This window comes from Talpa occidentalis, unplaced genomic scaffold (genome assembly GCF_014898055.3).
Source record: "Talpa occidentalis isolate TD23 unplaced genomic scaffold, MPIMG_talOcc4v2.1 talOcc4.12, whole genome shotgun sequence".
NCBI lineage: Eukaryota > Metazoa > Chordata > Mammalia > Eulipotyphla > Talpidae > Talpa > Talpa occidentalis.
Genome location: NW_023601212.1, coordinates 84,188,563 through 84,214,749, shown reverse-complemented (window position 1 = coordinate 84,214,749; position 26,187 = coordinate 84,188,563). Strand labels below are relative to the sequence as shown.

General features: G+C 40.9%; 1 protein-coding gene across 2 annotated transcripts; it reads left to right on the top strand.

Moving 5' to 3' along the window:
* Positions 1 to 5,227: 5,227 nt before the first annotated feature.
* Positions 5,228 to 25,721, top strand: CCZ1 (CCZ1 homolog, vacuolar protein trafficking and biogenesis associated). Of its 2 annotated transcripts, none has more exons than XM_037507126.1 (15): positions 5,228 to 5,490; positions 6,448 to 6,545; positions 6,643 to 6,736; positions 7,020 to 7,097; positions 7,347 to 7,394; positions 7,932 to 8,015; positions 9,077 to 9,252; positions 12,820 to 12,901; positions 15,045 to 15,106; positions 15,342 to 15,453; positions 20,344 to 20,377; positions 21,023 to 21,140; positions 23,679 to 23,837; positions 24,088 to 24,215; positions 25,369 to 25,721. In XM_037507126.1, the coding sequence occupies exons 1-15, from the start codon at positions 5,377 to 5,379 to the stop codon at positions 25,422 to 25,424; spliced, it is 1,443 nt and encodes a 480-aa protein (XP_037363023.1). In that variant the 5' UTR covers positions 5,228 to 5,376; the 3' UTR covers positions 25,425 to 25,721. The 2 variants fall into 2 exon arrangements, with proteins under 2 accessions (XP_037363023.1, XP_054549680.1); XM_054693705.1 differs by lacking the exon at positions 5,228 to 5,490 and adding an exon at positions 5,678 to 5,792.
* Positions 25,722 to 26,187: the final 466 nt, after the last annotated feature.

Genomic DNA, 26,187 nt, shown 5'->3' with positions numbered 1-26,187 from the left:
CCAATCAAAACTGGAAAAACTCTAAATGAAATTAAAACAATCCAGAAAAGGGAAGGCAAGCAAATGAACAAATTGATTCTTACCTGATTTACAGGTGACCACCAACCTGTCTCAAGACAGCAGGTTCTCAGCAGTGGAGTGAAATATTTTGGCTTTGAAGCATGGACCTAGATTGCATCAGAGATTGCAGAGCTGCAAAACTTAGTTATTTTCCATAATCGCTTAAAAAAATAGGGCTAAAACAGTGGTTTATTTTGGGCTATTTTTATTTATAATTTTGGCTTATAGCTGGTGGAATAGTTTATAACTTAATGGAATGTGATCCCAAAGTTAGCTTCATGAAGCTTAATTGCTGAGACTAATAGGAGTAATTAAAATATTTAGTATTTTGCTTCAACTTCTGCACATTATAAAATCTTTATTTATAATTTTAAATGTAAAGGTTTTCACAGTAGTTCATACCAATTCAAAAGGCAAAGTAAACAAAACAGTGACAATGTGAATTACTTGTCTGTTCAGGTTTTCAGGCTACATAATTACTTCTGTGAAACTACTACAGTTTAATTTTATGTAATGAGTGCTCAGGAATCCAATTTCAAGCAAAAACCTATCTTCTATCTCTTCTGCTAATGTTAAGGTGTGGTATTACTTTGCAAACACTTAAGAAGACAGATGAAATTGGAATCACGAGGATCATTTCCAGCTGGCCTGTTAATTTATTCACTGGAAAGACTGTTCATTTACATAATGTCTTAACTGGTTTCAAAAAGTCAACTTTTTGGGGTGGGAGCAGATTTTGACTTTGCTTTCTTAGGGGTTCTACAATGAATGCAAATGGCTTCACACCTTCAGCTATTTTTAAATTATAAAGAATTTCAAACATGCAGATGGGAATATACAGAGACTCAGCATAACAAACACCTGCATACCTACCGCTCCTTTTGTCAAATCTTGCTGTGGTGACTTGGTAAGATGTCAACTTGTTTAGGCTGCATGTTGGGGTGGACAACAAACAGTATGCCTGAGGTGTGGAGGGTGAGAATCAGTAACAGCAGGGCAGTATTTATGCAGCAGAGAGCGGCGTCATGGGGTGCTCATTCCTCCCTGGCTCTCCTCTCCTCCCCTTGGTGTGGGGTCCTTCCACTCCCCAGTTCCAGGAGTCTGTTTCCTTCTGTAACCAAGGTCACCAGCTTTCCCTGAAGCACACTTTCATCATCAGACTTGGATCAGCGAGACACTGGCCTGAGCTCCGGTCTGCCCAGTGGGTTCCAGCTTATCCTCACTCTCTCCCTCAGTGCATCCAGCTTCTCTCTTGCCTGCTTCTCTGTAGACTTCAAACTCCAGCATCAGATGAAGACAATAGCCTCGTTTGCTGTTAGCCAGTTCGCACAAACACATAATACCTCTAATAGACACAGATACATATATAATATACAGAAGTACATATGACATGATAACATCATTACCTAACAGCTGTAATTAATATCTAAAAAGTACATTATATATAATATACATATAGTTTCTTCTAGTGATTCTGGTTCTCCTATTAGATTCTGACTTACAGAATTTGATTCAGATTTTTCATTTTTTTTAATAAAAAGAATCACACGTTTTTGTGATCCCTTGCAGGCGATCACAGCATTGGAGATCAAGGGCAATTTTAACTGCAGAAGAGAAAATATACCCTCAGGAATAAGGTCACCTCTGAATAAAAGTCTCTGGACGCCAAAGCAACAGAGAAAAGATCAGATACTTGACTCATGGGTCTTTTGTTTCTGCCAACAAAGCAGGCTAAAGGGCGATTGGTACAGATGAACTTAGAGGTATAGCTCACACCCTAGCCTCTGCCCAGGGCTTCCTCTTGGAGCATGTGCTGAGCTGAACATAGGGATGAGAACTCACTAGAATGTCCTATCCACAGAGACCTGAGCTTCATCTGCATGACATGCAGCAGTCAGAACTCTGAAGAAGGAAAGTTTATCTCTAAAACATGTTTATCCACCCTCCTTGTTCCATGTATCTCTTTAATTCACGTATTCAATACACACATCATTGTCTTCAAGACAGGCATATGGGAAACAATGGGAACAAGGCTGCCGTAGAGTTCCACCATCTAGAGGCTCACTTTTCTTGTCAGCAGGGACACAGATGTGAGCAGGTGTCCCGAACCACCCATCCTGTGACTACTTACAACTGTGTTACCCCCCTACCACAAAAACATGTCTGTCCAATATCTCATTTCCTTGGAATTTTCATCTCACAAATTCTTTTCAGCTTTATTAAGATATAACTGACATAAAATTATAATGTATATTTAATGTTTACAACATGATTTGATATACATATACATTATGAAAGGATTCCCACCATCAAGCTAAGCACATCCATTAAACATGTACCTTCATTTTTCTTGTCTGTGAGAACACTTGAGTTTTATCCTTTCCCACATGGGAAAGAAGCATCTGATGCTCAGTTTCTACTAGTGACCACTGAGTTATACTCATTCTACTTTAGGCTTTGTCTTAAGTTTCACTTAGGCCACAGCTACTTCCTCTGTCCTATTCTGAAGGCCTCTGAGGTCTGACTTTCTCTGAATTATTTCTGTGCACAAGAAAACATACGGCTGCTTCCTGAAAAGTAGCAGCTTACTGCCTAGACACTCAAGAGGCCATGGCTACTCTACTGTTGTTGCACCATGTGTGAAAAAGAAGGAAACGCTTTGCAGTTTGTCACCTCCACAGGAAAGCAGTGTACACATGCTCTCTACTCTGAGATCACTAAACATATCTAGGTGTCTATCATTACTCTTCCCATTTGCACCCATAGGTGCATTCCGATTTGTAGACCTTACTAGGACTGTGGTAGGAGAGGGGGATGCATCAATATCTAAGATTTCTTCCTGACTTTTGAAACTTAAAAAGCATTTTAATTTCTATTTTGTTTCTTTGTTTCTGTGTCATCTCTCTCCTGTGGCAATTAATGCAATGGTTGGGGGCAGAGGACACAAAATACACAAGGAAGTAGAGGTGTGCTGGGGAGAAATCTTGACTAATACTATAAAGTGTTATCTCATGGCACGATATAGTACTTTGTACTTCACGGAATACTTTTGTTTGTGTCATCTAATGTAATATTTGGAATAACTCTGAGCAGGTATTTCCCTCATTTTACAGAGGAGGAAATTGAGGTTAAAAAAAATTATGTGATCAAAGGTCATACAATTGGTATATGGCAAACTGAGAACTAAAATTCAGACAGCCAGGGCTATCTACTACTCTTCCAGAAGCATTTGCTCTGAGACAGAGGAAAGTATTCTTTAACCTGTAGTTTCCAAATTAGCTCTCTGGAGTCCCAGGGTCCTGTGCAGGTACTTGAAGGCCCCAGAGGAAGATGGGGATGTCAGCTAGCTTCTGAAAAAGGTGAGGAAGTTACTCTTAAACCTCACTCCTACCACTTGTGCTCTCATTCAACTATAGTAGCTCTACATCTATTTTATATATTAGATGTATCCACAGACTTTGGGGGAAATAAAGAGTGAGAGGGATTCTGCAATTTTTTTTTTTTTTTAAACCAGGGAAAAGCTTTATTCTTTTTTTTTTTTTTAAAGATTTATTTATTTATTTATGTATTTATACAAGCACTGGGTACAGTCAGAAGCATGGGAGGGCGAGAGAATTCACTAGAGCCAGAGCGGGGAACAGAACAGGCAGACTGACGAAGTACACTGCTGAGGGGAGCAGCGGGCATCAGGAGAGGTCTGCGTGCCAGGTCTGTGGGCCCCTCACCCCGTGGCCAGGGATCGAACTGGCACTGCAGAGGCAGCTTCGCAACCCAGCACTCAACCTCTGCACCACCGGGGAGGCCCGGATTCTGCAATCTTAAAACTTTTTGGAAATTGGCAACTCTTCTGCCCACCTGTGACTATGCGGGTGCCTCATTTTTTCTCCTTTCCCTAATAAACCTGTCCTTTTAAAATGTAAAAAAATAAAAATAAACTTTTTGAAACTTACTACTTCAATGTAAAACATGTCTTTCTAATGAAAGAGTGTTTAGATCAAGCTAGTTGAGGGAATCTTCCAAATGCAGGTACTGATAATCATTTGTTGAATAATAAGTGATGGTCCCATTTAACTCTTAAAGTGAAATTCTTACAAGGGAAGCATTTACTAATGATAGTCACTTCACAAATAAGATCTGGAGTCATGAGGAAAGCTTTGTGACTGGTGAAAGGTCTCATACCTAGTAAGTGACAGAGTTAGGTAAGAACCCAGATATGTCTTATATCCATTTTCAAGGCATCGCCTCCCTAAACGTGGAAGCCCATCTGCCAGATTGGATAAGAGGTCTTATTTCTAAACTTAATTTGTAACAGACAAAACGACCTAAAACCAAGGTCTTGAGTTTGGCCAGGGGGTCTACTGAGAGTGCTTCAGGGAAAAAGGGGTCCCAACGGTGTCAAAATCCACAGGTCTCAAAAGCAGGTGACTAGAAAGCACAATGCCCACATTGGGGTGAATATCAGGTCTGGTCCCGCTTGGCCACACGCTGAGCCTCACCAAGGTTAGCGCCTTCAGATCTATGCCAATTTTTGTCCCCGGAGCCAGAGAAACTGGGGAAGGCGCAAACGCTAGTCTGTCGGGCTCCATCCAGCGATCCAGTTAAGTCTTGCAGAGAATTTTTATAACCCTATAAATAACTAGAGGGGCCCGTAGGTGATGAAAACAGGCAAATAGTGGGACGATTGCATCTAAACGCACCACTTTCGATGCAGAGGCATCATTTGCACCTTCTCCCAAAAAAGACTCCCGCTTTGTTATTCTTTATTTTTAAAAAAGATTTATTTATGCATACAAGAGCCAGAGATGCAGGGCCAGAGATGCGGTGGGGGGAGGGGGTACGAGGATTCACCAGACACAGAGTGAGGAACAGAACAGGCAGGCTGACTGAAATACACTGCTGAGGGGAGCAGTGGGCGTGACAGGAGAAGTCTGCCGCGCCATGTGGGTAGCTCCCTGGCTGGCTGGGGATCGAACTCGTGTTGCAGAGGTTGTGCTGTGCTTAACCCCTTGCGCCACCAGGGAAGCCCCCGTTTTGTTATTCTTTAAACACATAGCCCTCGCCTTTAGCCAGGACAGAAATCTGGGGGCCGAAGAGTTCACCTCCACGTTAATTCTCGTTTACGTAAGAGACGCCCTTTCGGGAGACGAGCAGGACCCAGGCGCCCGGGCGAGGCGGAAGGCGACGCTGGGCCGGGCCCCGCTTCCGGGTCGCGGCGAGCACTTCCGGGGCGAGGGCCGGCGAGGCGGAAGAGCGGTCTCCTCGCGGCGGCTGTCTCCCGGCGGCGGAGGACGCTCCCGGGGCGGGGGCCGGGCCGGGATGGCGGCGGCGGCGGCCGGGGCCGGGGCCTGGGCGGCCCAGGAGAAGCAGTTCCCGCCGGCGCTGCTGAGCTTCTTCATCTACAATCCTCGCTTCGGGCCGCGCGAGGGAGAGGTAGGCGGAGGGGGGCCGCGCGGGCTGCTGCTGGAAGGCCGGGGCGGGGGTGGAGGGGGGGACCGGCCGGCGTCCGGCCCGGGGAGTCGCGGGGTGCGCCCGGGAGGCGGCCCTGGCCCGCCCAGCGCTGGGCAGCACCTGTCACTCCGCCCTCCCGAAGCGGCACTTACTGACTGCTTTGTGCCAGGTGTGCACCCCGGGCCCGGGGATACGGCGGGGCCGGGCAACGCAGGCCTGTTTCAGGTCCTGGATCAGTGCCTGTGTGGTGAATGAAGGTTCGTCAGGTTAATCCCTCCACACAGGTTGAGTATCTTTTCTCTTTGCATCCATTCTGGGTCATTACAGTTAAGCTTGTGTCTTTGTTACTGGAAGTTCCCGACTAGAAGAGTGGAACAAGAGTGGAGGACTGTAGCCCTCAAATTATGTTATGCGGGACTGGTGAAGCCTCGGAATGTTATTTTTTTCCCCCGAAATAATAAATAAATGGGGGTGGGGGGTGTGTTTGTGTTTTCGATGGGGACGGTGACTTCCTCAGAGGATGTCCGGAGCTACGTTTTGTTGGCAGCAGATCATAAAGGCTGTCAGTCCAAATGCCTGTGAATCTAAAAGATTTAATTTGCTGGGAGATTTGTCTGTGCACGTGTGTACATGCTTGTTTCTTACAAGCGTTTGGTTTTTTTACAAGCTAGAGGGAAGAGAAATGCAAAGGTTGAGTTTTCAGAGCATGTTCTTTTGTCTAGTGCTACTTCAGATGACATGTGGCTTAGGGAAGATCACGATTGCCTTACAGGCTGGTGGGCGTTATTTACGCAATGATGGTAATTCTTTCTAAAAAGGGCTTTTGTTTGGTCTTGCCCTTACCATGGATGACATGAGAGGTTAGCACTAAACAGCGTTTTAGACAACGAAGATGAGAAAGTGCTTATTTTGATGTGCTTCTGTTTCTTCATACTTTAGGAGGAAAATAAAATTTTGTTTTATCATCCAAATGAAGTAGAAAAGAATGAAAAAATTAGAAATGTTGGATTATGTGAAGCTATTGTACAGTTTACAAGGTAAAGCCTTTAAATGTGCTTTTGTGAAGCTCAGTGAATTCTTACAATTTATACTGGAGAATTGTCGACACCAAACATATTCTTTTAACCTTTTTAGGACCTTTAGTCCATCAAAACCTGCAAAATCTTTACATACACAGAAGAATAGACAGTTCTTCAATGAACCAGAAGAAAATTTCTGGATGGTCATGGTATTTACATACACAGTACATCTTTTTGAATCTATACAGTAAAGCTTTGGGTGATCTTTATTGTTAGGAACTTAGGAAAGCCCTCTAGCATTGCATCAAAGTAAAATTAAAGTTGGTTGCAATTTTAAAAATCAAACTCCCATTCAGTATATATGTTCTTGGGGCTCTTTTAAAAAGTTATGTGTCCAGTGTTTTAACATGTTCAAATTTTTTTAATTAAGGGAAAATTAAAAACACATATAAATTGATTCATTGTATAATGTCAGTTTATCAAACTTTGTAGGTTGTTCGGAATCCTATAATTGAAAAGCAGAGTAAAGATGGAAAACCAATTGTTGAATACCAAGAGGAAGAGTTGCTGGTAATATGTTGTTTCTTATTTCATCATTTTAGGAAAAAAATGATTACTAAATAGATTGGGTGACTTACTTGGTCAAATTTAAACTAGGTTACTTTGCAGAAATTTGAGCACCCCTTATTTTCAGCTGTTGTAGGACCAAGTTTATAAGCATTATATTGCTTTACCAAGAGTCATTGTATCTTTGCTATATGATAGACACTTTTTCCCCCTTGAATTGAAATCTGTGCTGTATCTTTGTGTTGTTTGTAGGACAAGGTTTACAGTTCAGTGTTACAGCAGTGCTACAGTATGTACAAGGTAAGCATGACATTCTTTCTGAATTGAGAATCTAACCAGTTACCTTTATTTACAGAGGTGGTTTAAAAATAATTCTCAATTCTAGGGATGACTGCAGAGTGACTGTGTATCTACTGGAGGGGAAGAAATATTGGGGCCTTTGAAATAGTATTGAGATTTGTGTATACACTTATTCGTTGAGCATCTGTTCCTGGCCTTCTACTAGGAATATATCACCATTGGTGAACCAGAGAACTCATCTTCCAAAGGAATGTATATACTCTAATATTTGCATGATTTAACAATTCTGGCTATATTACATGAGCCAAAACTTAGATATGAATGGACGCTTAAAAAAAAAATGCCTAGGACAGTTCAGTGGTTTCATAAAAGTAGCAGCATCACTGAAGTGTATTTTTTTGCAGCTTTGTAACTCAGGCTTTCTTGTATTTAAAGGAACTGGAGGGTCACATAAGGTTAATTAATTAATCTAAAAAGAACTAATGGTACTGTTACATGGAATAGGAAATTGACCTTGTAAAAACTTTATACTTTTAGCTCTTTAATGGTACATTTCTGAAAGCCATGGAAGATGGAGGTGTCAAACTCCTAAAAGAAAGATTAGAGAAATTCTTTCATCGGGTAAGTATTTTGATTTTTATTTATAATCTTCGTAGTGTTCAAGCAGACCTTTAGAGAAATGTACATGTGTGGCAAAACCAGACCTTGAGGCAGGTCATTAGACTGGCACTCTTGAGTCCTTTTCTCACCTTGTGGATAGGACCAGAGCATCCTGCCACTTGTGCACAGCCCCTTAAAGCACCTTGGAGACATCTTGTGGCCTCATCCTTGTCCTCTGTGTGTCTGTTAACATGGACTTACTCATAATCCTCCTTACTGTGTGGTGGATTGGTAATTAGCAGAATTTAGACGTACTGGAGTTGCACAGTCTTATGGATTGATTCTGTTCACTAAACAAGATTATATTGACTCAATAAAAGTTTTTGGCTGTGACACAGACTTTATCATTTGTAGTTATAATTTGATTTCCCCCAAGTGATAAATGAATGTTCACAAATAGTTGTATTCTCTTTCATGATACATTGAATTTTGCCCATCTCACCCCTCCTTTGGTCCAAGTTAGTTTATCTTACAGGAATAATTCCCAACTTGTTTTCTCCCCATTTGATAATCTATCCTACAATGTTTTGTTTTTATGAATTTTCTTTCTTGTTTCTTCACTTTAATGTTTTAATTATTCACTCTTACACTATCTTCTGATTTCTCATCACTCTTCGCCTATCAACATTCTGTTAATGGGTTCAGCTGTTGTCCTGACTACACATCTTTTCACATAATTTTCTTACAAGATCATGTCTGTCCATCATTATATACATTGCTAATGATGTTAAGCTATAATAATTTGAGAAGCACTAATATATGAAAGTGAGTACTTCAAATAGTAGAAACACAATTCTGAGTAAACGTTAACTAGTCATGTTGAACTTTATATTTTGAAATTGATACGGGTTTCGGATTCAGTTATCTGAAACTTATTTACCTGGTCTTGTCAGTGTGCTGTTTGCCAGTATGTAACTATTCCATAAATGTTAGTCAAATATAAGATTAATTATTTTCACTTGTCAAAGAATACAACATTTAGTGTACTATTAGTAAAGTTTATGCCTTATTTTTTCCTACAGTATTTGCAAACATTGCATTTGCAGTCTTGTGATCTGCTTGACATTTTTGGCGGAATCAGCTTCTTCCCATTGGATAAAATGACTTATTTGAAAATCCAGTCCTTTATTAATAGAATGGAAGAAAGCCTGAGTATAGTCAAATATACTGCCTTTCTCTATAATGATCAACTCATCTGGTAGGTACCCTCTCAGGATTATTAAGCAAGTTGATGGGTTTTCATACAGAATTTGTTTTCTCCATTGAAAATGAATTCCAGATGAAAATGCATCTCCTTTTTAACAGACATCTCCTTTGTTTATCAGGCAACTCTATGCTGTAATAACTTTTCTAGTTTTCTGAGATAGTAACAGTGCGATAGTGTGATGAAAGTTAATGCTGCTATGAAAGGTTGCTGCAGCGGGTCTAAAGAGGAGAGGTAAAAATGACAGGGAGTGTAGCCATCCTCGGTGGCCGGAAGATAAAGGGGAGTGGGTCAAACTCCCATAGCAGTCCATGACCTTGGGGGCCACCGTCAAAGAAAGGTCAAGTGCTGACAGTCTGATATAACACGCACCCTGATGTGGGTGTGAGCTTTAGGAGTGAGAGGGTAAGACCTGGAGCAAGAGGGTTCCCTGTGAGCTGAGCAGATCACGATGGGAGTCCTGGAGCCACAGTGACCAACTGAGTTGAACACACAGGGCTACTTGTTGCCCCATTCCTGGGAATCCTCTTGGCATCTTTATCACTGACAAACAGTGACACCCCCTAGAGTAATGAATGACAGCCCCTAGAAGTGAACAGCACATGGCTCTGGTGACTGCATGGAGTTGCTCGGTAGTTCACCTTAACCTGCTGACTGGGATGTCACAAATCCCAGGCATTCATGGCAAGAAAACTTCAAGAAAATAGCTCATTTTCAGAGGCTATTTCTTGTTTCAAAGCTGGTATATTTATGTTTACTTCTATTTCTACATTGAAGTGATCTAAATGAGTTCCAACACATGGTCAGAACCAGGCACATTGTATGTGTTCAGCGTACATTGATCGTGAGCTCAAAGCAAATGAGCAAATTTAGGAGACAATCTTTCATAGTCCTGTTTGGACTATATTGCATCTAATGAGTGGGTTTGGTTTTTGCAGTGACCTTGTCATTTACTGCTACTAGTCAGAGAATATCAATTCATTATCTTTTCCAGAGTTTTTTGGCCTGTTTCTTTTTTGAGAGAATTTTCTTTTTAGTGAATTGATCTGCTTTTCAATTCACTTTTATGAGTAATTGCCCTAGATATTTCTTAAGTTGCTCAAAGCTGACCATACCCTTTGATCTTGCTAGATGATTACTGTCAACATGTGACAGTAACATATTCTGTGTCATAGACTCAAGTGAGCCTAATGTAAAGGATTCTGTGTTGTGTGGTCACCACCTTATCCTCAGTAGAGTTTTTGCTGCAAGTTCCCAAATGAAGTAACTTGGCTTGCAGGAGTAAAATGCAGTGCCCCTGACCACCGGGCCCTGTGGCTTACATAGTGGGAGTCGCTCTTTGACTCAGAGTAGGTGGGGTGGGCCTAATGTAAAATAACTAAAGTCCAGTTAGCTTTGGGTAAAACACAGAAAAATCAGTCTTTTGTGCACACGTGAATCAGTTGAGATGTCTGCTGAAGAAAAGCTTGTTTGTTTTTTTTTTTTAATCCTCTTAGATAACTATTCATGAAGCAGAGTATCTATATCTCTGAGGCTGTGGGCTATTTCCTGTTTGATGGAGTTCTGAATTATTTGGAATTACAGAGCACAGTTTTGTTTAAGTTTATTTGTGCTAAGGAAGCAACTCTTGAGTTTTGTTATTCATTTTTAGTTTGGGGTCATTGAAGATTGGCATGCAGTTGTCAGAACTTTTCCCTGATGGCAACATTTCATGATTGTAATACAACATGACTTCATTTATTTGCATTTGTAGGGGAGCAGGAATAGGCATGGCGGTGGCATACGGAGAGAATGGCTCATGGAGATTATAACTAGGCGGGGCTCTAGGCAGTTATCCCCTGGGGAAAGTGAGTGTATTACACTCTGAATGGTTGGCGGCCACTTACTTTTTTTTTTAATCTTTTACCCAGAAAACTAAAACCAAGGTCTTTAATGCTTTGCGTTAAGCTTTAAGTGAAATAATAAAAACAAAGTCCTAAGTACATTGTACCTAGTAAGCAGTTAATAAGTGTTGTCATCCATTTCCTTTTGTAGAGTGTTTTTCTTCTCAGTATTCTCTGATCTGGAATAACATTGTGCAATAAGAATATAATGCAAACCACAGAGATAATTTCCAATATTTTAGTAGCCACATTAAAATAAAAGAACCTGGTAAGCTTGATAACAAAATTTTAGATATATTTAGTAGTAAACTATTTTAAACGTTATTAATGAGATACTCTTTTTGTGATAGATCTTTCAGATCCACTGTGTATTTTACATTCATTTCAGCTAGCTATATTTTGAGTGTTCAATAGCCAGATATGCCGAGTAGCTGCTCTATTGGAAACATAGCTCTTCATAGATTGCCCAGAACACACTTGTTATATAGCATCTTTTAAGTAATAGCCCCTCCTTTCCCGTACTTCTTATTTATATGCTAAAAAGAAAATAATATCCAGAACCCTTTTTGTCTTTGTTTTCCTTTCTCTCCCCTTGTCTCAATTATTTCTGCAAACCAAACATTGGTGATTTTTTTCAGGTGTTTGATTTGGAAATTCCGTCTGCCTACTTGGCTACATGACACTTGGGGCGTTGGCGTTGTCATAGAACAAGCGCTAAAGGTTCTCAACCACTTCTTCTCTACTGATCTTAACTTTGGACCCAGAACTGCTCTTTCTACTTGGTAGAAAATAAACCTGTGAAGGGTATAAGGCTCCGTTATAGATTGAGTTGTGAACAAGGCATGAAAAGTGAGCCTTAAAAGTAGAGAGTTGGTATAGGAAGAGGAAAGGGTGAAACAGAATTGCAGAAGTCTAGGGAAGTGAGTGTATTTATTAGCCAAGACAGACCAGACTCTTTCTAATGTAAAACTTCTCTGGGAAAAGAAGAACAAGTCTCTGGTATATGACATAAAGGCTAGATTTATATAAAGTTATGTTTCCTCACAGGATTTTTAAAATTATCTTGACTAGAAAAAACCCAGATATAGACTCATCATCTTTTTTCATCCCTACTTAAAAAGCCAATTTCAAATGGAATCCGATGCCTGCCAATTTCTCTGCACTTTTTTCTACACACTCTTTTTTGCCTCATTTCAGATTAAATGATTTGCCTGAAAGTTTGTCTCTTCCTCCTCTTTGCCTATGCTGAAATCTAGAGAATTAAAATCTGCATGAATATCTGAGACATAGCGAGATCAAATCCCATCAGCATACTAATATTTTCTGAGATACTAGAGATACTGGCCAAACGAATGTTGCAGGAAGCAGAGAGATCGCTGCCGCCTGAAATGCAGCATTGTCTCTTGATGCTGCCTAGAGACCCCCATATGGAATTAGCTCTTCCAGAGAATCAAACCTGCTGTTACTCATTATGTAAAATGGCATGTAAAATGCCAGATTACTACTAGTTGCTTTCGGCAGGGCAGGATCAAGTTCAAGCATCCAGCTCAAGGACCAGCCAGTCTAGGAAAGGGTTTCTTGATCTAATGTAAGAGAAGAAAAGAACTGTATCTCAGAGTAGTAGAAAGAGAGAAGACCAATCCAAACTTTTAACAACAATGCTTTTGTGATGTTTCAGGAGTGGATTAGAACAAGATGACATGAGAATTCTGTACAAATACCTCACCACATCTCTATTTCCAAGGCATATCGAACCTGAGGTATGACTGAGGACTAATCTCTGTTGCGCGCGCTCTCTGTACTTGTGTATATCTGTGTACACAGACAACTATACGCAGGTTGAGGGGTGAGGCGGAGGGTGGAGTGAAGTGGTGCATGAGCAGCTCTGATTTATAGTTTACATTACTATTGTAATACTTCATGATATTTGTGTATCACTTAGCAAAACCATGTGTGTCCTTTTTTCATTTTGGTATGCTCAGTTGCAGTAGCAAAGGAATGTTTTTAAGAGGAGTTTCATTGAATAACAGAAAAAACTGGATTTTTAGGTAGAGTTCAGGGAACTTTGAAAGTGCCAGGGATCTCTGAAAAAATTGATTTAATTTCCTTTGTAGTCTTTTCGTTAACAAACATGAAATGTAATTTTGACTAGATATTATATTGCCTGCCTAGCTTTTCCACTCTGGTATTTAATTCCTGGTTTTCTACAGAAAACTGTAAATACCTCATTGTTCTCCCCAGAGTGTCCACTTTGCTTTCATTGGGGTGGAAGTGAAAATTAATTCACTGCCCATAAAGCCATCGCTACTCGGGTACAGGTGTGCACTTTGTCTCTTACCCTCCCTCCCTTCCTCTCTCTCTCTTTTTAAGGCCTTGACTTGAAACAACAGGAAAAATCTCTGATAACAAGTTGAAAGCAAGATTTTGAGAAAGACCTGTTCTTTTGCTTAGTTCCTTTGTGGGCAGTGACTAACATTTCTGGACAGTGGACCATGTGCCAGACATTGTCCTAAATGCCCAGCAAATATGCATTGTCTCATGACCTCCTGAAAGCAACCCTAAGAGTTGGGTGCCTTATCTCCATCTTCCAGATAGGATACTCAGGCTGAGGAAGCTTAAATTATTCACCAGGGTCACTCTGCTATACGTGACAGAGTCAGGACTTGATACGTGGACAATACATGGACTTGATATCAGGGTTGGCTGGATGCCAAAGCACCAGCTTAAGGTGACCCCTCCTAGGATCACTGCAGGAGGCTCTCCATGTGTGACATTGCCACCACAGAAACCTCCGTTTAGTGCTTTATTTAGTGATGTCTAGTACTTTATTCCCAAAAGGGTGACATGAGATGAAATTAAGTCCTTTATATCATTGCCTAGTATGTATTAACTACATGGAAGATTTGAGTTATTCCTATAAAGACAATTAAATCAATATATGAAATTTAGGGTACCCTGAGGTTATGATATGTTCTGGTTAAAATCAGTGAGTTCTTTATGTACCCCTATAGTCTCCCTTCATTTTGGGGTATGAGGTTCTCCTCACCAAATTGATAGAGAAAAATGGCATGGACCATATTTTAAAAACTGACAACAACAAATACTGATGAGGATGTGGAGAAAAAAGAACTCTGTTGTATTGATGGTGGGGATGCAAACTGGTCCAACCACTATGGAAAGGTATGTGGAGGATCCTCAAATTACTAAAAATGGGTCTGCCATATGACCCAGCAGGTCTACTCCTAGGGACCTACCTAAAGGACACAAAACACTAATTTGAAAGGAAACCTGCACTCCTATGTTTATTGCAGCACTATTTACAATAGCCAAAATATGGAAACAACCCAAATGTCCCAAAACAGATGAATGGATCAAGAAGATAATGTGTGTGTGTGTGTGTGTGTGTGTGTGTGTGTATATATATATATATATATTAATATTATGCAGTGGAATACTACTCAGCAATCAAAAATGATAAACTCATGCCATTCACAGCAACATTGATGGAGCTGGAAGGGATTATGCTCAGTGAAATAAGTCAGAAGGGAAAAGAAAAACTTCCAGGAGGAATATAGGGAAACCAAACAAAGGGTCATAAAAAAGACAAAACTTGCCATCACAGAGCTGAGTGATCCAGCAAGGGTGGTGGAGGGAGAGGGGAATCAAAACAGGGGAGGGAAGAGCACAAGTATATAGAGTCACAATTAAATGGGTGATGTGGTGGTGGAAGATTTATGGGGACTACACCTGCGGGAAGGAATCAGATATTGAACAAAAATGAACAACAATGTAAGAAAATAAAGTTTAATCAATCAAAGAAAAAAAAGAAAAATGGCATGGAACCAACTAGTAGATATGAATGCTATCTAGTAAGTCATTTCTCAACATTGAATTTGTTTACAGTTGGCAGGAAGGGATTCTCCAATAAGGGCAGAAATGCCAGGAAATCTCCAACACTATGGAAGGTAGGACTGCTATTTTTTGTTATATAATATTGAGTTTTATTATTATTTTTGCCAAGATAAAATCATAATTTCTGTTGTGCTATTTGGAAATTCTCATTATCCAGTGAACTAAAACTATTATTTTTTGTTTTCCAAAATAATGTCTAACTTCAAAAAAATAGATATTTGTAAGTAGAAATGTACTTGTGTCTATATTTGCTAACTGAATTAAGGAATCTCTGTGCTTGCTTTTAAGATTTCTTACTGGACCTTTGAACCTTAATGATCCGGAAGCAAAATGCAGATTCCCCAAAATTTTTGTAAATACAGATGACACCTATGAAGCGCTCCATTTAATTGTTTATAAGGTAACAACTTTTCCCCTCTAGTATTTCAGATTAATACTAAAGTAGATCTTTCCTGCATGTGTACATGAGCATCGGCGCATATTGGGAACCTTTGAAATGTTTCTTGGAACAGATGTTGGAAGTTCTGAATGTTGTAAAACTCATCATGGTTGCTCTTCTGGGAAGTAATTTTATTTTCAGCTCCTTTTAAAGTGTTGTTATTCATGAAAGAGTAACTGTAGGGCTGTGACTCACAAACATTTACGTCCCTCATGCTCACCAATCAGAGGCTGTCAAAGGTGGGTGTTGCTCCTAATTAGCTACCTCCTGGAAGTGGCCTACCTGTACCGTGAATAATGCTTTCTCTTATCTCTCTTTTAAAGTTCTATCAGGACAGTCCTTATTTCTGTCAGGATAACATCTTGGAAGGATATGTATTGTTAGGTTGGTTTCTTTAAAGGTAGTATAGTGTTCAAGAAAGAAGACAGCATATGCGTTTGTCTTCTTTCCTACTTCACAGTATAATTATGTTAGAGTTATGTTTCTAAGCCTTAATTCATGAAGGTTGAGCAGTGATGCCACAGGAGTAGAGAAAGAGGTGAACATCGGAGAAGGGAATTTGGTCACTTCCTAGAAGAGAGGAAGGAGATGGAAGAGTGATGCCTGATAGAGGAGGGTGGAGGATGCGTCAGCCTACATACATGAGTGCAGAGTGTAGTACCCTGAGCCAGAAGCCCAGAGAAGCTCCCATCTTGGGCAGTCATTTGAGGTATCAAGATGGGAAGTAGGCTTGGAAAGGAGATTAAAAACCAGTCAGCTTCCCCTCTCTCCCCTTCCTTATAAACCTGGCCACAGATGAGGGTCTTTTAAACAAACACTGTGAAGAGATGCAGAGTGGCTAGGGCCCAGCTCGCTCTGCTATGGCTGTGCACCTGGGCGCTGCTCCTCTTGCACTCAAGGTAAAGCTTCCTTCCTGGCCAGCCTCTTGGTTCCCTCACTGTAAGTACTATCAGGAAGACAAAACTGTTGGTCTGAGAAAAACTAAAATGATTCTGGGAACTGAAAAGAACTTTTAAAATGTAGTGTCAGGGGGCCTCCACGGTGGCGCAGCGGTTGAGCGCTGGGTTGCGAAGCTGCCCGCGGCCTCTGCGACGCCGGTTCGATCCCCGGCTGCTCCCCGGCCACCAGAGGAGGGTCCCACATGGCGCGCAGACCTCTCCTGCCGCCCGCTGCTCCCCTCAGCAGTGTACTTCGGTCCTTCTGCCTGCTCTGCTCCCCGCTCTGGCTCTGGTGAATTCTCTCACCCTCCCGCGCTTCTGACTGTACCCAGTGCATGTATAACCAAACAAACAAACAAAGAAACAAATAAATAAAAACATGCCTCTATAAAAAAAAAAAAAAAAAAAAGAATAATCAATGCCCTGAAAATAAAATGAAGTGAAAGGATAAGAGTTATGGGGCTGCCTTTAAAAAAAAAAAAAAAAAAAAAAAAAGTAGTGTCAGGTCTCCCTGGTGGCGCAAGGGGTTAAGACGCAACCTATGAAGCTGTCCACAGCCACTGCAAACACAAGTTCGATCCCTGGCCAGGGAGCTACCCACGTGGTGGGGCAGACCTCTCCTATCTTTCCCGCTGCTCCCCTCAGCAGTGTATTTCAGTCAGTCTGCCTATTCTGTTCCCCACTCTGTGTCTGGTGAATTCTCTCTCATCGTGCCCCCCTCACCCGCACCTGTGGCCTATACCCCAGCTCTTGTATGCATAAAAATAAATCTTTAAAAAAATAAAATGAAATTTAGTGTCCACAAATATTAGAGAAGTTGTGTCTATAAAACTGTTGAAAGTAGTTGAAAGTACAATTTTTAAAATATTTTTTGTTGTGGTAAAATATAGGTAACAAATTTGCTGTTTTAATTATTTCTAATTAAATTAAGAAATTAGATGTAAGAAATTCATTAGAGGGATTCAAGACAACTTCCTGTCTCAGAATATAAGATAAAATGTCAAGAGATCGTAGTATAGGAGGAAGGTGAGTGTTCAGAAATTTCAACCTCTGATTAACAGAAAATGGAGAAAACAAAATGAGTAAAGTAATGTGATAAGAACATGTCTAGCTGAAGAGGAACACATTTTCTACATTGAAAGGGCGCACTGGACATCTAGCACAGTAAATATAAAGATCCACAATGAACAATTTCAGAAATACAAAGAAACAATTCTAAAAGCTTCCAGCAGCAAATCAGGTCACCTGTAAAAGAACAAAAACAAAACTGGCTTTGTAGTTTCCATGCCAGCACTAGATGATAGGTGGCAGAGGTGAAAGACTTCTAAATTTCTAAGAGAAAATGAATTTCAGCATAGAATTCCTTGTCAAGCCAAACTATCCATCATAGGTGAGACGAGGGAAAATACATTAAACATGAAAGGTCTCAAAAGGTTACCAGGGCCTCCTTTCTTCAGATGTTGCATAAAATTGTACCTCACTAGGGGAAACCAAGAAAGGAGGAAACCAAGAAAGAGAACACCCTAGAATCTAAAATAGTGTTCTCCATGAGAACGGTAAAAGGAAGACTTGGCTTGACAGAGCTCTGAAGGTCTGCCAACAAACCGCAAGTGCTTTCACGAGGGCACAGGGGAAGGGGTCTCTGTTCTGATGAGAGGACTCAAGAGTAAAGATGTTTCATTCATAAAATAATGTGATTAAGAGATTCAATTATATGTGTAATACAATAAAGAATGGCATAGGGAGAGGAGAATTCCAGGGGAAATATAAAAAGGTAGGATATGAAAATGAACCAGAATCAAATGGGACATAATTTAGAGCAGTAATTAGAGTAGGGGGAAAAGCCCATTTCTAATATTAAACTAAAATCATTGTCCTGTTGACTCTGGGGTAATGACTGTGAACTCTAATGAAGGAGATCTGAGCCTGGCACACTGCTGGAGTACCATTTTTGGAGTCCGCTGGTAGCTACAGTATCATGATAGAGTAGACGTGATATTGGCATTGTGCTCACATTAAGTTTTATTTTAATTAAGTGGCTTTATTGAGATAGAATTCACGTAACTTCACATAACGTGTAATTCACCCATCTAAAGGGTACAGTTTAATAGTCTCCAGCTGCAAAGTTCAGGGGTCCCCACAGCTATTCTTAGAGTCTATAGTTTGCTAGAAGGACTCACAAAACTTGGAGAAGCTGTTGTACTCACAGTTTATTATGCAGAAGAGCATGGGTTAAATTCAGCCCAGGGAAGAGGCAGCTCCAGGGCTCAATTATTCTACACACAAAAAAACCCACATACATTGACTGGGACTGGCCCATAAGCCATCAAATTTGCTACCATTTATAGGCAAGTAATAATAAATGTTTAGTTGCAGAATAGTGTAACTGAAGTTCACTTTGACCGTGTAAAAGTGAAGTAGCTGACCGAGCCAGGCAATGGAAGTGTGGCAAGGTTAGGGACTCATGGGTATGTAAGTGTCCTCTTTTAAAAACTAGCAGTTCTGGGGCCTCCCCTGGTGGTGTGGTGGCTGAATACTGGGCTGCAGAGCTGACGCAGCCTCTGCAGCGCCAGTTCGATCCCCGGTCACCAGCGAGGGTCCCACATGGCGCGCAGACCTCTCCTGCCGCGCCCGCTGCTCCCCTCAGCAGTGTACTTCAGTCCTTCTGCCTATTCTGAGTTCTCACACCCTCCCGCGCTTCTGACTGTACCTGGTGCTTGTATAAATAAATAAATAAAATTTTTAAAAAATGAACAATGATGTAAGAAAAAGAAATATATAAAAAAAAAAAGTGGCAGTTCTAATGTGGCTGCCTGTGACCGGTGTGTGGTGAGCGGGCCCTCCATCTTTGAGGCGCGCGGGGAGGAACAAGGATCAGGGGAGGAGGAAGAAGGCAGATGAGGCGAGGGGTCACATGCATCCTCTCATAAGCAGGAAGCTGGGAGAGTGTCTCAAGGTGACAGCATGTGGCCATATTGTCTACCAGTGGGTGAGAGGTTCCCGTGGGGCCAGGCCCAAGAGAAGAAAGTGCTTCTTCATCATAAGCCTTTTACATCCTTTGCCTTTTTTATTTTATTTTTTATTTTTTAAAGATTTATCCATTTATGCACACAAAAGCTGGGGTACAGGCCAGACATGTGGGGGGTGAGAGGATTGACCAGAGACAGAGTGGGGAACAGAACATGCAGACTGACCGAAGTACACTAGTGAGGGGAGCAGCGGGCAAGTCAGGAGAGGTCTGCTTCGCCATGTGGGTTGCTCCCTGGCTGGCCAGGGGATCAAACTGGTGCTGCAGAGGCTGCGGATTGCTTCATAGTGTGGTGGTTAACCCCTTGCGCCACCAGCGAGGCCCTCTTGGCCTTTTTTAATGCTGTGCACAGTTTTGATAAATTTAAACATTTTTGGTTCTTTAATTTCTTGGTTGCCATAGCTTGCTGTTATTTGCTAATGTCATAATTTAGACATGGTGACGTTAATTTTTGGGTTTTTTTAACTTGTGTTAATAAAAATTGTCACAGACACAAAACTAGAGACTAGAATATTGAATCCCCAGCTCCCCCTCATGCAGCTTAATTAGCAATATGCTAATCTTTCATCTGTCTGTGTGTTTTGTTTTAGTTTTTTTGCTAGAACATTTTAAAACATCATGTCATTTCACTCATAAATGCTTTGATTTGCATCTCTAACAAGGACATCTGTTTTAACTTCACCACTATGCTATTATAACACTGTTAACCACAAAATAGACAGTATTTCCTTAATAGCTAATATCTACTCTATATCCAGATTTCTCCAGTAGATACAAAATGTCTTTGTAAAGTTCATTTGTTCAACTCAAGATTCAAACAAGGACACTGCATTTGGTTATTTAAGTTTTCTTTTTTGTAATCTTTGATTGGTTTTCTCCTCTCAGGCCATGAGTGCAGCTGTGTGCTTTATGATTGACGGTAAGTGAGTGCCTTTATCTGACTTCATCCTAATTAGACAGACCTTTCCTCTTTACAGTTTGTTTTGTTCTGTTCCTAAATGATAAATATATTGTCATAAACAACACTGAGATTCCATGAAGTACCATTTCCATGTGGTACCGCTGCCACCATAACCATCTGTTTCTAATATTTCTTAAGTCCTGGTTTTCTTGCTTGTTGGCAGCAACAGCTGGGCACCTTTCTGTGCTCCTTACCCCACCTTCGCCCCTGACTGAAGTCATAGGAGTATTTATCTCAAAGAGGGCTTTGAGGATTAAATGAGGAATATTCGTAAAGTTGCAAACATCACCTGGCCCATGAATGGTCTGTAGTGCTTGTTAAATATAAATATTTGCTCTTCTTAGGTCTACACGGGTTAGATAAATGGGTTGCCCCACCCGGCGTCCTTAAGTCAATAGTCACAGTGAGCCAGCTCTTTGACTTTTTCCATCTTAAATATGATTAATTTTGACTCTTCTGTTTGGAGGGGAAGGGGATCTATTGTTTTATTTCCCAGATCAATAAATTTTTAATTTGAATACTGTTAAGATGGTAAAGTAAAGATTGACCCTTTTAATGAGAAGTATTACAGCACTTACAGCTATTTTTTAAATTGCTTCTTAGCCTCTATACAACCTACGTTGGATTTTTGCCGAAGACTGGACAGCATTGTTGGGCCCCAGCTCACTGTGCTGGCATCTGACATCTGTGAGCAATTTAACATCAACAAGAGAATATCTGGGTTTGTACTTTGCTTTGTGTTTACTTTCGAACATTTAACCAGTCCGGGAAGAATTATACTGTTTTTTACTAAAGAATGTGGGCAGTATTAATGTTATGTTGCCTCTAAATCCAGAGAACAGCAGTGAGCTGTTCAGTCCTGTCTGAACAGCTTCCTGGGGAGCTGTTCTGAGTTTTCTGCCTCTAGAAGATAGTGGGGGCTGGGTCTTCTGTTTATATTCCCTCAATTCTCCTTTGATTGGACATGAATTTTCAGGATTAGGTGTGCTAGCTACGCCTGTGGACTTGGCCTCGTGAGTACCACATCCCAACTTGACTGGCCCAGATTGCAAACTTCACACTGGCAGTAGTACCAGCAGGGTTTGCTCTGTGCAGACAGAGCCTCTGGGTCCTCATGCAAAAGTGTATAGATGAGGTTGGCTGTGGTGTGCGCCATGAGGGCCTTGGTGCTGAGTCTCATGGCCTCAAGGGCTCTGGGCCGAGTATCAGGAGACACAGGTTAAACTCACTTTGACTCTAAAAACACTGAAGTCTTTGAACTATTCTCTATCTTCAGGGTGAAGTAGAATTATTGCAAAGTGAGTAGCTCGAAAGCACTTGAGAAATAGAAGCCCTATTTATAAGGGCTTCCCATGTGTTTGAGAAGTTACTAACATGTAGTGAATTTATGTGTAACTTGGTGTTTGTAGTGTTCAGGTGGTCTTGAGTAAGCACCAGCCTATACAGCCCAATAGCCCAGGGGTTGGGTTTCCTGCATGTGCAGCCTCCAGAGCAGGGCTGCTCACCCTGAGGTAGCAGAGACAGCTTCTAAGCCCCAGTGCAGGGCCATGCCAGACTATTACCTAGACCTGAGTGAAAATGAGGGATACAGTGAGAGATGAGGGAGGGCAGGTGCCAGCTGTCTTGGTTTCTGAAGAATCAGACTCCGAGCTGGGAGCAGTGTGGTAGCATTACCCAGTCACTTAAAGTCATAAAGGATACAACCCAATTAAGGGGTTCACTGTAACAGTAGGTCCTCACTTAACATTGTTGTCAGCAAATTATGACTTTAAGTGACAAAACATAAAAGCAGCTCCTTCAACAGTGTTGTTTTGTTCAGCATTAACCAGAGTTGCTTTTTTCTCATCAGCATCATAATGCAGTGACGCTGAAGGAAGTGATGTTACTTGAGGACCTGCTGTACTTCAGTCAATAAGGCCAATATGGTTTAGGATGCTCTCTGTTTAGGGTCATGAAAGCCGTGTCACTTAGAGTACTGGCTGCAGCTCTGTGGCCATTTATTTATTTATTTTAAGATTTATTTATTTATGCATACAAGAACTGGGGTACAGGCCAGAGGCGTGGATGGTGAGAGGATTCACCAGAGACAGAGTGGGGAGTAGAACTGGCAGATTGACTGAATAAGACTGTTGAGGGGAGCAGCAGGCGAGGCAGGAGAGGTCTGCTGCACCATCTGGGTTGCTTCCTGGCCAGCCGGGGGATCAAACTCGTGCTGCAGTGACTGCAGATTGCTTCATAGGTTATGTCCTAACCCCTTATGCCACCAGGGAGGCCCTCTGTGGCCATTTGAATGCGTGGGTTGTGTTCCTTCCCTTGCACTGTGGGATAGATCAAGTGTCACTCTTCAAACAGATACACAGGCTTTTCTGCACAGGACCAAATAATAAGTGTTGAGACATAGTAGGCCGTATATCTTTCAACTGTTCAACTATTGTCTAAGTGAACACAGCCATAGACAATACATAAACATACAGGGGTAATGCTGTTCCAATAAAACTTTAGAAAAACAGGGCCAGTTATGACCCCAGGACCATAGTTTGTGAACCCCTCTACTAGAACATAAATGGCCTGTATTGATTCAGTGTGCTTGCTTATTTGTTTTTCAGTGTGCTTATTTTTTTTAAGTCAGCAAATTATCAAGTGACTCCTATTTAGAAAGCACTATCCTTTTTGAAAGTGGAAAGGATTATGCTAAGTGAAGTGAGTTGGGAGAAGGACAAATACCAGATGATTTCACTCATGTGGAATATAAAGAAACAAAGCCAAAAAAACCCAACAAAACCAAACCTAAACAAATTCTTGGAATTTAACTGCAGAACTGAGCAGGGAGGGGGGCTGCGAAATGAGGGGAAGGAGCCCAGGGGGCTATGCCCAGGATTGTGGATGCTTTGGTGGTGGCATCTTATGATAATATGCATTTGAAGAGGTGTGAACCATGTTGTAAACCAGTGTTGTTACCTTAATGAAAAATGTAATTTAAAAATTTTTCCTTTTATTAAGCAAATCCTCTCAAAATATTTAAAATACTTTGATTTTTTAAAAAAAATACATTTAAGCTTTCTGGAAAATTACACCATATTGAACACCTCAAGGGTATCCAATGAGGAGCCTGTTATTTCCTCACTGAGATTGTTGGTTTGAAGGATGTCACTGAAAGTAAAGCCTTAGCCCTCCAGATTTAAAGCTTTAACAATGTAGTTGTATAGTTTGGATAATTATTCTTTTAGAATTTTATCATTTTAATGACTTATTTTCACAGGTCTGAAAAAGAACCCCAGTTTAAGTTTATCTACTTCAACCATATGAATTTAGCAGAGAAAAGCACCATTCATATGAGGAAAACACCCAGTGTGTCACTTACTTCAGTTCATCCGGATTTAATGAAGATTCTGGGTGACATCAACAGCGATTTTACAAGGTAATTCTAACAACTTCTCAAGTGAGGTTCCCCCTCTTAGGGAGTCATTTTCAAAACCAAGGGACCCGGAGCCCTCCAAGGACACTTAGGCTTGACCGCCTTCCTGGTGGCATGTCCGTGCAGACCGTTGAGCCTAGATGTAGCTGCTCGCTCGAACACGACTCCCTGAACCTTTCAAGTAACTGAATGTCTTGCACTGTCTGGCTGTACTTTTTACACACTACTGCATTTGGAAACTCTTGTCTTGCAGAGTGGATGAAGATGAAGAAATCATCGTAAAAGCCATGAGTGACTACTGGGTTGTTGGGAAAAAGTCTGACCAGCGGGAGCTGTATGTTATTTTGAATCAAAAAAATGCAAACCTGATTGAAGTAAATGGTAAATACAAGATTTGGTATTTGAGCACAATTTTAATGCTACTGATATTTAAAAACTATTTTCATTATACTAAGAAACATGCTATATAGACCAAATCATGATTTGGGATTTTAAGCAGAGGACTTTATTGCTTGAAGAAAAATCACTACTGGTTCCATTTTATGTTTTGGGTGTTTTTATTTTATTTTTTTAATGATTTTAAAATATAAGCTATTTTTCAAATTCCTTGGAAAAGTACATCACTTTCCTATATCATGGGAAACCAGACAGTGACCAAAAGAAAATTTTCTATAATGCTTTGAGGAAAAAAATCGCGTAGCTCTGCATACTTTGTATGTCCATTTTTATTTCCTGTGATAAAAACACATTTTATAGGCAGAGCTGCCAGGTTCAGGTGGCAGTTTGCAGCCATCTGTGTTCGTGAACAGAAAATAAGGAGGCGCAAGTGTCCTCCTTGTCCTCTGCCTGGTGTGATCCTAACACCTGCTTTAACTAATCCTGACAGCTCTGCCGCCCTTGAGCTTTGGGTGTCACCGTTACTGGCTTCTTTACCACTCCCCATGAGACCTGGGGCAGGGAGTGCAAGCTACAAGAAATGTTAATGTGAGATGTCATTTTGCTGCGTGTCTCTTCTAGGGCATATTAATTTTTTTCCTTTACAATAATGCTCGTATCAATAGTTGTATACGTTTGTGTACATTAGAAACATCAGTATTTGTTCATATAAAGTGGGAATTGAGTAAAGTTTAGATGGAGGCGCCTCTGTAGAACATGTGACACAGTGCAAGGTTGCCAAGTGGGGGTTTTATATTGTTACATCAGATTTCTCAAAATTTTAGAAGCTGCCCTCCTAACCCCGCTAACCCATGGGTGTGTTTGGCACTTGGGGTGCTGGATTTGAGCTTTGTCGGGCCCCAAGAAGCAGTGTTTCACTATATTAAATTGCTTTGAAGTTTCGTAGGCACATTAGGTGTGGTTTTTTTCCCCTCACTTGATTATCTTCTTACTTAGCCTTTTGAGAGTGAAGGTCAGAGTTAATGCAGTTTGTATTCCCAACTTTATTCTAGAAGAATTTTAGGTACTAATAGATATCATACAGCCTTCTAAGTGGGAACCTCTAGTCCTTACTCACTGTTTTCTCTTCTTTTTGCAGAAGAGGTAAAGAAACTTTGTGCAACTCAGTTCAATAACATATTCTTCTTGGATTGACTGAATATGACTCACCGAAATATCTTTTGAAAAACAAATCAGCAAGCATTTTGTTTACCATGGCAGATTATTGGTCATATTATTGACTGGATTAATGACAATAGTAAAGCAATACTTGCTTTGAGGAATCAAATTTCTACTCAGTCTGATGATGCCCTGAGGTTTTTAGATTTTAAATATTTATGTGGACTTAATTAAAGGTTGTCAGTCAGCTACATCTCTATCATTCCATTCTTTTGACATTATGTGAATATTTTACTGGAAAATAAGACTAATAAATTGTTAAAGTTTTTAAAATTCTGGTTTTGCATCGAGTCTCTCTCCACTTGCTTGTTTGTAGATCACACTGACCAGTGGGTGTATGGCTGGTCCTTGGGAATTTTCTAGCAGTTTGAGTGTCTCAGAGTGGGAGCCCTTCAGTTATGAGACTTGAAATGGGGAACTGTGAGGCATATCCCCAGAGTAGCTGCTAGACCTTGGTTTTTATCTTGAGTACTGCCATGATTTTTAGCCCATTGTGATACAAAGAACTTAGTGGAAGTGACCAGTACTGTCTAGGTACAGCATTAGCATCTGTCAGCTAGAGCTACAGAGTAGCCACAGCTTCGAGTGCGTCTGCATGGTGGAGATGGAGTCTGGTCAAATCGCAAACGTTTGGTGATTGGACGTCCCAGAGTTTGGTTGAAAACTGCTCAGGTATGGGCCTCCCTGGTGGTGTAAAGGGTTGAGCTGATCAGCACTATGAAGCTATCAGCAGCCACCG